Below are 13050 nucleotides of genomic sequence, written 5' to 3' on the forward strand. Positions count from 1 at the left end.
CTATTCTTCCTGATGCTCTCTCTCCTCTCACCCCATTTCCGACAGGCCCCAGTGTGTGTTGTTCCCTCCCATGCATTCATGTGTGCTCATCATTCAGCTCACACTTATAAGTGAAAATGTGCAGTGTTTGATTTTCTGTTCCTATGTTAGTTTGCTGAGGATAATGGCTTCTAACTCCATCCATGTCCCTGCAAAAGACATTATCTCATTTTTTTATGGCTGTGTAATGGTAAATATGTACCAAATTTTCTTCATTCACTCTATTATTGATCAGCATTTTTCTGTGTCTTTCCTATTGTGAATAGTGCTGCAATAAACATACATGTGCATTATCTTTATAATAGAATGATTTCTATTCCTTTGGGTATATACCTGGTGACAGATTGGTGGGTCAAATGGTATTCCTACCTCTAGGTCTTTGAGGAATCACCACACTGTCTTCCAAAATGGTTGAACTAATTTACATTCCCACCAACAGTATAAAAGCATTGCTTTTTCTCCACAGCCTCTCCAGCATCTGTTGTTTCTTGACTTTTTAATCATCATAATTCTGACTAGTGTGAGATGATATCTCATTGTGGTTTTGATTTGCATTTCTCTAGTGATTAGTGATGCTGAACTTTTTTATATATGTTTGTTGGCCACATGTGTGTCTTCTTTTGAGAAGTGCCTATTCATGTGCTTTGCCCACTTTGTAATGGGGTTTATTTTTTTCTTGTAAATTTGTGCAAGTTTCTTGTAGCCTCTGGATATTATACCATTGTCAGATGAATAGATTGTAAACATTTTCTCCCATCTTGTAGGTTGTCTGTTCACTCTGATGATAGTTTCTATTGCTGTGCAGAAGCTCTTTAATTAGATCCCATTTGTCAATTTTTGCTTTTGTCGCAAATGCTTTTGGCTTTTTTGTCATGAAATCTTTGCCCATGCCTATGTCCTATGTCCTGAATGGTATTGCCTAGATTTTCATCTAGGGTTTTTATAGTTTTGGTTTTTACATTTAAGCCTTAATCCAACTTGAGTTAATCTTTGTATATGGTGTAATGAAGGGATCCAGTTTCAGTATTCTGCATATGGCTAGCCAGCTCTCCTATCACCACTTATTAAATAAGCAATCTTTTCCCCATTGTTTGTTCTTGTCAGGTTTGTCAAAGATCAGACAGTTGTAGATGTGTGGTTTTATTTCTGAGTTCTCTCTTTGTTCCATTGGTCTGTGTGTCTGTTCTTGTATCTATACCATGCTGTTTTTTTTAAAAAAAAAAAACTTTATTTTTCACTTCAAATGATTTTGGGGGGACAGGTGGTATTTGGTTACATGAATAAGTTCTTTAGTGATGTTTTCTGAGACTTTGGTGCACCCATCACCCAGGCAATATACACTGTACACATTATAGTCTTTTACCCCTCACCCCCCTCCCATCCTTTCCCCCAAGTCCCCAGAGTCCACTGTATCATTCTTAGGCCTTTGCATTCTCATAGCTTAGCTCTTGCTTCTGAATGAGAACATATGATGTTTGGTCTTCCATTCCTGAGTTACTTCACTTAGAATAACAGTCTTCAATTCCATCCAGGTTGCTGGAAATGCCATTATTTTGTTCCTTTTTTAATGACTGAGTAGTATTCCATCATATATATATATGTGTAAGATATATATATATATTGTGTAAGATATATATATATATGTGTAAGATATATATATATATTGTGTAAGATATATATATATATGTGTGTGAGATATATATATATGATGGGATATATATCTCACATATGTATATCCCATCATACACACACACACACACACACACACATGATGGAATATTGTATCTCACAAATATATATATATATATCTCATCATACACACACACACACACATATATATGATGGAATACTATAATATATATATCATATATATATGATGGGATATATATATCATATATATTATATGTTTGATATATATATCCCATCATATATATGTGATATATTTCTATATCTATATCTATCTATATCTATATCTATATCTATATCTCACTTTCTTTATCCACTCATTGATTGATGAGCATTTTGGGCTAGTTCCATGTTTTTGCAATTGCAAATTGTGCTGCTATTAACATGCATATATAAGTGTCTTTTTAATTTAATGACTTCTTTCATACTGGGTAGATACCTAGCAGTGGGATTGCTGGATCAAATGGTCGATCTACTTTTAGCCCTTTAAGAAATCTCCACACTGTTTTCCATCATGGTTGTACTAGTTTAAATTCCCACCAAGAGTGTAGAAGTGTTTTAATTTTACCACATCCATGCCAACATCTGTTTTTTGATTTTTTATTATGGCCATTCTTGCAGGAGTGAGGTGTATCACATCTTGGTTTTGATTTGCATTTCCCTAATAATTAGTGATGTTGAGCTTTTTTCCATATGCTTGTTAGCCATTTGTGTATCTTCTTTTGAGAATTGTCTATACATGTCCTTAGCCCACTTTTTGATGGGATTGTTTGTTTTTCTCTTGCTAATTTGTTTGAGTTCTTTGTAGCTTCTGGATATTAGTTTTTGTCAGATATATAGACCATGAAAATATTTTTTTCCGCTCCCTGGGTTGTCTGTTTATTCTGCTGATTATTTCTTTTGATGTGCAGAAACTTTTTAGTTTAGTTAAGTTCCATCTATCTTTGCTTTTGTTGAATTTGCTTTGGGTTCTTCGTCACGAAGTCTTTGTCCAAGCCAGTGTCTAGAAGGGTTTTTCTGATGTTGTCTTCTAAAATTGTTATGGTTTCAGATCTTAGATTTAAGGCTTTGATCCATCTTGAGTTGATTTTTGTATAAGGTTAGAGATGAAGATATAGTTTCATTCTTCTACATGTGACTTCCCAATTATCCCAGCACCAGTTGTTTAGTAGAGTGTCCTTTCCCTAGTTTATGTTTTTGTTTGATTTGGCAAAGATCAGTTGGCTGTAAATATTTAGCTTTATTTCTTTATTTCTCTATGCTATTCTGTTGGTCTCTGTGCCTATTTTTATAACAATACTATGTTGTTGGATAATATGATACCTCTGGATTTGTTCTTTTTGTTTAGTCTTCCTTTGGCTATGTAGGCTGTTTTTTGGTTTCGTGGAAATTTTAGGATTTTTTTTTCTAGTTCTGTGAATAATGATGATGGTATTTTTATGGGAATTACATTAAATTTGTAGATTGCTTTTGGCAATATGGTCATTTTTACAATATTGATTCTAACCATCCATGAGTATGGAATGTGTTTCCATTTGTTTGTGTCATCTATGGTTTCTTTCAGCAGTAATTTGTCATTCTCCTTGAAAAGGTCCTATACATCCCTTAGCTGTATTCCTAAGTATTCTATTCTTTTGATAGCAATTGTGAATGAGAGTTCATTCATAATTTGACTCTCTGCTTGCCTGTATTGTTGGTGTAAAGGAATGCTAGAGATTTTTCCACACTGATTTTGTATCCTGAGACTTTGCTGAAGTAGCTTATTCACTTAGGAAGTTATGGGCTGCAGTGATGGGGTTTTCTTGATGTAGAATAATCATAAACAAAGATAAGTTGACTTCCTCTCATCCTATTTGAATACCCTTTATTTCTTTCTCTTGCCTGATTGCCCTAGCCAGAACTTCCAAAACTATGTTGAACAGGAGTGGTAAGAGAGGGCATCCTTTTCTTGTGCCAGTTTTCAAAGAGACGGCTTCTAGCTTTTGCCCACTCAGTATAATATTGGCTGTGGGTTTGTCATAGATTGTTCTTATTATGTTGAGATATGTTCTTTCAATACCTATTCTGTTGAGAGTTTTTAACATGAAGAGATGTTAAATTTTACTGAAGGCCTTTTCTGCATCTATTGAGATAATCATTTGGTTTTTGTCTTTAGTTCTGTTTATGTGATGAATCACATTTATTGATTTGCATATGTTGAACCAGCCTTGCATAACAGGGTTGAAGCAAACTCGATTGTGGTGAATGAGCTTTGTGCTGAGCTACTGGATTCAATTTGCCAGTATTTTGTTGAAGATTTTTGCATTGATGTTTATCAAGAATAGTGGCCTGAAGTTTTCTTTGTTGTTGTATCTATGCCAGATTTTGATATTAGGATGATACTTGCCTCCTAAAAGTTAAAGTGGAGTTCCTCCTTTTCAATTTTTTGGAATAGTTTCAGTAGAAATAGTACCAGCTCTTTTTTGTACATCTTTTATGATTCAGCTGTGAATCTGACTGGTCCTGGGCTTTTTCTGGTTGACATTGTGAGGGTGTGTGTGTCCACGAATTTATCCATTTCTTCTAGATTTTCTAGTTTATGAGCATAGACTTGTTTATAGTATTCTCTGATGGCAGTTTGTATTTTTGTGGGGTCACTGGTGATATCCCTTTAAATATTCCTGATTGTGTTTATTTGATTATTCTTTCTTTTTTTCATTGTAAGCTAATGGCCTATTTTATTAATTTTCAGAAAACCAGCTCTTGGATTCATTAATTTTTTTTCAAAGGGTTTTTCATATCTCTGTCTTTTTCAATTTAGCTCTGATATTGGTTATTTCTTGTCTTATGCTAGCATTGGGGTTTGTTTACTCTTGGTTCTCTAGTTCTTTTAGTTGAGATGTTAGGTTGTCAATTTCAGGTCTTTCTACCTTTTTGATGTCGGCATTTAATGCTATAAATTGCCCTCTTAACACTGCTTTAGCTGCATTCCAGAGATTTTGGTATGTTGTCTCTTTGCTCTCATTAGTCTTTTAGCTCATCAAGATATAAATTATTTTCCTACAAGATAAAATATCTTGAGTCTCAAGATGTTTACTGCTTTTGAAAGACCTCTATTATCATTCTGCCAGTACACTGATTACACTCTTTTGCCCAAATTATCATTGCTTTTACAATATAATCTTTCTGAACACTTATTTATCCTCCCTTTAGATTAATTTTTATTTTTTCTAAGTAGGCAATCTGATAACTTCTTTCTGTTTTTCCTTGTCATCTTTATTTTATTTCCAAAATGGTTATGCTTCACATTATTAACTAATTGAAAATGAGTTTTTCAGCATTGATGTAAGTCAATGATAATTTCAAAATTGGAGTCAGAAGTTAATGATAAAGGAATGCAGTTTATACAACCAATGCAATAGCTTTCATTCGTGAAAGAGCAGACTCTCATGTATTTGGATGTATCTTCAAGCACCAGAGAAAAACCTTCTAACAACTTCTACTCACTGGAGTCCATGTTCTGCAAAATTGATTATTTTGTTTTTCTATAGAGCAATTTTGTATAAATTAGTACCTAATAGATTTTGGGGACTCAATAAATAATAGTAAATGTCATACTTATTTTATTGACATACTTCCATGATGAATGTAAGAAATAAAATTAGTAGACATATAATTCATATATAGAATATACTTAATAAGCATATAATTATGTGTGCAATAAAGTGTGCTTCAATTTATAAAAATTTTATATTATTTTTGCTGTTAACATCATGACTAAACTCTCTTGCAAAGCCAGGAGAAACATTTACAAATTGTTACTCAAATATAAAATTACTTGTATAGGTTTACCAAAAAGAGAAAATATATACTTTACAATACCTGTTAAAATGAACTTTTTTTCCCTAGGACATACCGAGGGATTGCATATGTTAAACAGAAATTTTATAAACAAGCAACTCAAGATTTTTCTGCTGCAATTCACTTAGATCCTAATAATTGGTTAGCATTGTATTATCGAGGCTGCTTATTCAGAAAGAGTAACCCTTTTAGAGCACTACAGGATTATAGCATTTCAGGTATTTTGCCTTCAATTACATGTATATAACAATCTCATCTGAGATTCAACAGCTCCGTTTCATAGTGGTGAATGCTAATGTGGGGTCACTAATGTAATATGTATACTACTATATATTAATATACATATATAAGTATATATGACATAAGCTTATACATTTTAACATTCTTATATGGGTATATAATATACGGCTATATAGCTGTAATGGTTTAGTTAGAAGTGCTTCTAATATGCCCTTTGTGTGTGTGTGTGTGTGAGTGTGTGTGTGTTAACTGTGGGGAGAATGTAATACAAAGAAATCTCTTTCTCTATATTGGGTTCTGAGAATTTTTCTGGAAACCCAGGCCTGTGTCCTAGTCAGCTTTCTAAAATGGCAGTAAATTTTTCTGAAGGGCTGTGTGCTGCTTGATAGGCTCAGCCCAAGGGATTTGATAACAGTTTTTAAACCCTAAACTAAAAATAGGTTTTGGGAATCCTTAGCAGCTAAGGATACCAACAGCTAAAAATGGCCATTTCTATGTTACCCTCAATCAACACATTACTGGTTTATGTATGTGCCCAGCACAATTGTGGGCATAGAGTCATTGCTCGGTAAACAGCCTCCAACAGAATGAATGAGCCCATCCTAACTGACAAAATCCAGCCTGAGTCCAAAACTCCAGACATGCCTGTGTTTACCAAAGTTCTAGAATCCCATCATCCTAGATTAGACAGTGTCTAGAGATGAAGAGACAACCAGATTTCCACAGGGAAGAAGGTCTAACCTGATTGCTATTTGACTGTCTTAAGTCCATTTGCCTTCTGAGGTCCCCCTCTCATTAATATTAAAATACAATAACTCATATTTCATTCTGTGTGTTGAGAGGAGTCTGCTGTCTTCCCCTCTGTTTCAAAGGATTCTTGGGAAAGGGGACTGAGGATTCCTGTCTAATTCTTTCATCATCTTTGAGTCCAATTTCAACTTTTGGCTGGATTCCCCATCTTTGCTCATCCTTACTTGTGGCTATTGTTCTCTCAGTTTTGCTTTTTCCCAGGTCTGTCCTTCATTCTCCAGTGTAACATTGACACAAACATGTTGTATCTAGTAATCTGTTACTGAATGCTTTAAGGTTCAGAGGACAAATTTAATACAGATAAATTTGAAGATCAAACTACCCCCCTTTCTAGAAGTTTATCTGGCTCTATCAGCCCTATCCATCTGCCACTGGCTAAATCTCTGTCTCCCTGGTCTTCCTCTAAAGACCTGTTTCTCATATTTCCCTCTTCTCCAAGTTTTTGGGCTTCTGATGCCTCCTCTCCCCACTTCTAGTCTATCACAGTAATTCAACAAAATTCCTATTATTTAATTATCCAGAGCAGACAAACTTGATTTCAGCCTCAATTCTTTCTCTACCAGATAGCCCAAGGAGTTTTATCACCCACAATAAAAAAAGATATTTTTCTAAGCTAATAATAATGATATGTAACATTTATTGGGCATTTTGCTACTTGCCAAGCACTGTTTAAAGTGCCAAGTAAGGAGTATCTCGGCATTCAGAATAATAATATGAGCTTGGTACTGTTTTTATTCACATTTTACTGTTGAGAAAGCCACAGCACAGAGAGGTTAAATAATATCTTTTTTCCTTTTTCGTTGAGAAGAGTTTTTTTTTCAAGAACAACCACCGAAACTACAGCTGATTTTTTTCATTGCTAGCCAATCACACCATGAACTGAGCAGTTATATTTTCTTCAAGTGATAACAGTCAATGTGCCACATAATGATGTTTCCGGTCAACAACAGACTGTATATACTGTGGTTAAACCTGATATATGGCACTTGATGTTGGCGTTGCAGATCAAGTAGGGGAAATGATTGATATTCATTAATGGTGTTGGGACATTTGGTTTTCCATATGATATATATATCATCATGTTCATTGTAGCAAGGGGAAATATGGTATCAAAGAACTCTCTATATATTGGGTTCTGAATTTTTTTCTGAAAACCCAGGCCTGGGTTTATATATATATAACATATACCATCTAGGTTTGTGAAAATATACTCCATGGTGTTTGCACAATGAAGAAATCTCCTAACAATGCATTTCTCAGAACACATCCCTGCTGTTAAGTGGTGCATGACTGTATTTAGTTAATCTGTATGATCATTGCTGACACTGGCTATACTTCCCTAAATCCAGTACTGTGAATATTTTTTGTCCTAGACTGTAAACATTATACACATTTTTGGTAAAACTTTTCCATCTTAAGCCAGAACAGCTTTGTAAGCTTAAAAGATATGTGTCAAAACTTGTAGAAACCCCATCTAATTCACTAGCGTGTTTTAAAAGTGAAGGGGCAATCAGTAGGCGAGAGACAGGAGATGACCTCTAGACTGGTTGCTGATGAGAGTCACACACCTGGAGTACTGGGAGGAGGTTCTTTTTCTCCCTTCCATTATTTGGGATATGTATCCCAGATAGCTGTTATTTGGGATGTGCATAGTAAAGCTGTCTGCCTTACCTCCAAACTCTGCTTGCCTTCCTTGGTGTTGCCTCTTGTCTATCCTGGTTTGTGTGTAAGCCTGACTTCTGCTTTCTGCCTTCAGGACTAGTACCCAAGCCCATGCCTTGGTGAGTAATGCTGGCTTTCTGATAAAATCAGACTGTCAAGGATCATGGCACCCTTCTAACTGTAGTTAAATTCTAGGCCAGTCTTTGCCACTGACTTGCATATCATGACCATGGCCAATGTACTTACTCCCTTTGGACTTTAATCTCCTCACCTATATAGTGAGTGGACTATGCTAGATTCCCATCAGGATTTAGTTCAGCTTTAATGAGTTTGTGAACCACAATTGCCACACTGTTACTAATAAATACATTTTAATGCACGATTCTATTGTTTTACTTACCAAACAGTGCACTCATTGTAGATATGTTTCTATTTTATGTAATGTTAAAAAATGAGAATAAGCAATAGGAAGGTTACAGATTAAAATACAACTTACATATGGTTGTTTTAGAACCTGAATAAGATGCATATTTTTTTTTAATTTTAAGCACTCATAAATGATGGCCATGAGAATCTTGGTTGTTTTCTACATCGGGGAATAGTCTATGCACATCTGAAACTTTGGTTGCTGGCAATTTGTGACTTTGAAACTGTGATTTCTCTAGAAAGGTACATTTTCCTTTTCATATTTATTGATTTAACTTCTGTATAAAATTGAAAACCTGAAATGGGAGAAAAAGTTTCTTTCCCCTTGTCATTGATAACCTAGTAAAAAAGAGACATTTATAAAGTCATGCCAGAATTAAAAATACTACTTCTAAGAGCAAGATTACTTCTAGAATAAGACCTTCTAAACATCTGTTTGCCTTAGGTGTTTTTGCAAATTTTAGAAGTTAAATAAATTTGACAGGAGTTAAATCCATGCATAAGGAATCAATACTATCAAGAAGATCTTGGAGATGCCCAGGCTAGAGCTTTTTGGAAATTAACTTTGTGAAAAACTGTCATTAAGTTTAAAAATAATGAAAAAATATTCTGCTTAGTATATGATCGCTGTGGACAACATACAACTCAATGTAAGGCAACCTTCTATTTAGAATCTCTGGCTTCATTTTGTTTAGTAAAGCAAAATAAAAATGCTAATACCATTTAGAAATTGAATTCTTCTTGGGATGATTTAGCTAGTAATGTAAGTTCAGGAAGAAGCACAGACTGAAAGTTAAATGCAGTAGTCAAAAGTCAAACTGTAAATCACAGAACTTAATTAAAAATTCCCCCTTTTCCAATGAGGCATTTATGAAAATGGAAGGTGTCAGGAAGAGTAACTAACCCTGCCATTTCCATGTTAACCAGCAGACTGTTTACTTAAGCTATCCAAGGTAAACTTTGAACTTGACACAGGAAATTCATGGAGCATGGCTCCATAATGACCACAGTGGTTTTCTTTTGGACATTTTTGAGCCAGAAAGAAAAAAGAAAAGCTCCAAAGAGATGGAAAGTGAGCAGCAGGAACTTTGGTGTCTAGACAAAGGGTCAGGGATTCTGTGAGGCTGGATTATTGGATGAGTGGCTTTCTCATTTTGAAATAGAGGCATCAAACATGATAATTTCTAGGGTTATTTCTCTACTGAAAATCATTTGATTCTAAAAGAGATAAATAACATTTATTTGATATAGAAAGCAGCTGCGTTAATATATATGTGGAGAGGATTTTAACCCCAAGCCACCAAACCCTTAAATATGACTGTTTCTCACTGTCACTCAGGGCAATAGAACATAGCCTGAGGTAAAGACTCTTTAGTTGTGGAAAACTAAGCTTGTGACTCTAGGTAACTGAAGAGTAAATCAAGGAAGAGTAAAGTTTTGCTAAAAGTCTAGGAGACTTCAGGAATTCTGTTCCTAGCTCAAACTCTAAAAACATCAATTCCCTACTAAGGATTTTATAAAAGTGTTTATAGTTTTTCATAGAGAGCATATAACTAATTTACTTTCCATTGTAAAACATTAAAAAATACTCTGATGAATACTGATGAATGTATTTCATTCAGTTTATTCCTAATTAGAGAACATTTGGAATAATTAAAAATGTTTAACAAGATTTCACTTTCTCACATTTTTTTAGAACTATTACTTTGGCTTATATAAATATTGGCCTCATACAGCTGCTACACCTGGATAACTACACGGAAGCCATTTGGCAATTTTCTGAGGCTATTAGAATTGATCCTTTATGTATTCAAAGCTATATCTGTCGAGCAGAAACCTATTTTAAGGTATTTAAGGCTGAGAACAGTGATTTTTAAAAATAAACTTCCATTTTCTAGATATTTGTTCAACATAATTTAATATATATATTTTAGTTAATTCTAGGGGCTAATGCATGTATAAACAATGTGTTAAGCTGGTAGAGTTAACTCTCATTACTCATTTATAAAATCTACTTTCAAGGTCTGCATTTTTATGTCTTTCATTTTTGAAGGTAATACCTGTTTTTTTCTTTATTACAAAAACATAATATATTTATTGCAGGTAATATATGCATGTGAACAAGAATAAATTAAAAACTATTATCTATAATTTTATTCTCTGGGAATAGCTACTATTAACAAATTGAGTCTATGGTCCAATGTTGTGTGTGTGTGTGTGTGTGTGTGTGTGTGTGTGAGACAGGTCAGTAGGTGGGTTCATACAATGGGATCCATCCATAGAATGGGATCTTCACCATTCATACTTTCCTTTATTTTTTAAAAATTTTTTATAAGTTTAAATTAAAAATAAATGTTATATGTCCCTGGTGTGACAAATTCAAACAGCATAATAAATGGGATTCGAGCACAATAAATTCTCCGATTCTAGCCAGATCTGATTTTCAGAGATAATGCTATTAACTCTTGCCTCTACCCTTCAAAATAGACACCCATTTCCACCACTTCACCACTAACTGCCCTGTCCAAATACTAGTTTCTCACCAGGATGGATTTTCAAATAGCAGCCACAGCGATGTTGCCAAAGCATGTCAGATTATTTCACTTCTTTGCTCAAATCCTTCAATAGCTTTCCTTGTGTTTAGAATAAAAGCTAAATTCTACAAAAGCTAAAGGTCTGCAGGACCCCACAGAAGTTAGCTCCTAATTGCCCTTCTACGTTTGTCACCTGTCTATACTGGTTTTAGCCAGGATAAGCGAGGCTATGCTGAGGTTAAAAAATAAAATAAAAAGCACTGTATTAAAACAAAGGTTTATTCCTTACTTACACTATATGTCCACAGAGGATTATCTGGAAGCTCTGTCCTCCATCGTCTACATCTCAGGACCCAATGTGACTAGAGTCTCATTAAAAGTCCTTACCCTGCTGATGATAGAGATAGGGGACTGAGGGCAGGATCAGTGTTGCCCCCAGGTGATGTTACCTCTTGACTCTGTTGGGGAAAGGATGGATATACGCTTAATTGTGACTCTTTTGCTTAACCTAACCCTGTTGATGGAACTAAGACCATCTACAGAATTTGGAGTTTTCCCTGAGTGCATAGAGAAATCAAAACACCAGCATGACAGCAGGGTGTAAAGATATAGTCAAAGACTGTTCTGAGAGGCAAAAATCTCTACACAGTACTGATTGAATATGTTGTGGTGCATTTACACCATAGAATATAACAAACTGGTAAAAAGAATAAATAGAACTATGCTAGCTGACTTGGAAGGTTTTCCATGAGATTTTTTTGAGTAAGAAAACTAGGACTCACAAAAGAGTGTGAAATTTGTACAATGCAATTACATGTAAATAAAATAATTGTAAATAAACCCTTGTGCATGTATTTACATGAATACATACCCCCATTATGTGGGTAGATTTAATCTAAGGCTGCCTGGTAGTGGTCTAATTCAGGGAAGCTTGTGGAGATCTGAGAATGAGCCTCAGTTTGGCTTAAGCCAGGGTTTCCTCAATGCATAGACATGTACGGATGGTAGAACAGGTGTAGCAATGTGGACATATGACTATATGATTTATTAATTACACCATCCTGAACAGGGTTAGCTTAGGAAGCAGCAGGCCCGAAGTTCCACAGAAAATTTCCAATTTGTTTAAACAAATCTCAGACTTCCTCCTTTTCTGTTTCCTGTTTTGAGTCTATCCACCATTTCCTCCAAACATTTATACCATCTTTACAGGTACTGCTTGCTTCCATGCACAAACTAGTTTTGTCCATTCACTTCTTTGCATCATTGTGCCATTACAGTAAAAGGATTGGTTGGTTGTCCCAGGTTAATTTTGCTCTGGTCTGTATAGTGCTTCTTTGGTAATATTTCCAATAGTAGTTGATTTTTGTCCCCAGATTTGTACAAATTCAGATTGTGTTTCTGTGACCAGTACTAAGGGAATAATTAATGTTTACTTTTCATTATATATTGATGTTTAACAGAATACTTTTTCATAATTTTTGTATTTTGTTATATTCATTCATTTACTTAATTTTTGTATAGGCCTGTTTTTCCTTCCTTATTTTTAAATGGAACAGAGTTTTAGTTTTTATCTCACCCTCTTTTGCATGATATGTTATTTCTCATTCTTAATTCTTATTATTGTTTTTGTTGAGACAGGGTCTACTATGTTGACCAGGCTGGTCTTGACCCCCTGGCCTCAGCAAGCAATTCTCCTGTCTCAGTCTCCCAAATTGCTGAAACGAGAGGTGTGAGCCCAGCCTCCATGATACTTGATTAAGATGGATCAGGCTTGCTGAAAAAGTTGTTAGGGTTGAGGCAGAAAAACTGAAAG

General features: G+C 34.8%; 1 protein-coding gene across 15 annotated transcripts in view; it reads left to right on the plus strand.

The window, feature by feature from the left end:
• TTC6 (tetratricopeptide repeat domain 6) overlaps window positions 1-13050 on the plus strand; it is a 229610-nt gene that overhangs the window by 162337 nt on the left and 54223 nt on the right. For 14 of the 15 annotated variants that reach the window (XR_013521159.1, XM_035260381.2, XM_035260383.3 and 11 more), the window contains 3 exons: window positions 5614-5783; window positions 8826-8946; window positions 10400-10550. Coding sequence is in view for 13 of the 15 variants with exons in the window: in XM_035260381.2 (XP_035116272.1) it covers window positions 5614-5783; window positions 8826-8946; window positions 10400-10550 (442 nt within the window). In the remaining 2 variants the exon portion in view is untranslated. Of the gene's footprint in view, window positions 1-5613; window positions 5784-8825; window positions 8947-10399; window positions 10551-13050 lie in introns of those variants that run through there. The other variant, XM_078334808.1, reaches the window with a different exon arrangement.

This window comes from Callithrix jacchus, chromosome 8, assembly GCF_049354715.1.
Source record: "Callithrix jacchus isolate 240 chromosome 8, calJac240_pri, whole genome shotgun sequence".
In the NCBI taxonomy this organism is placed as follows: Eukaryota; Metazoa; Chordata; class Mammalia; order Primates; family Cebidae; genus Callithrix; species Callithrix jacchus.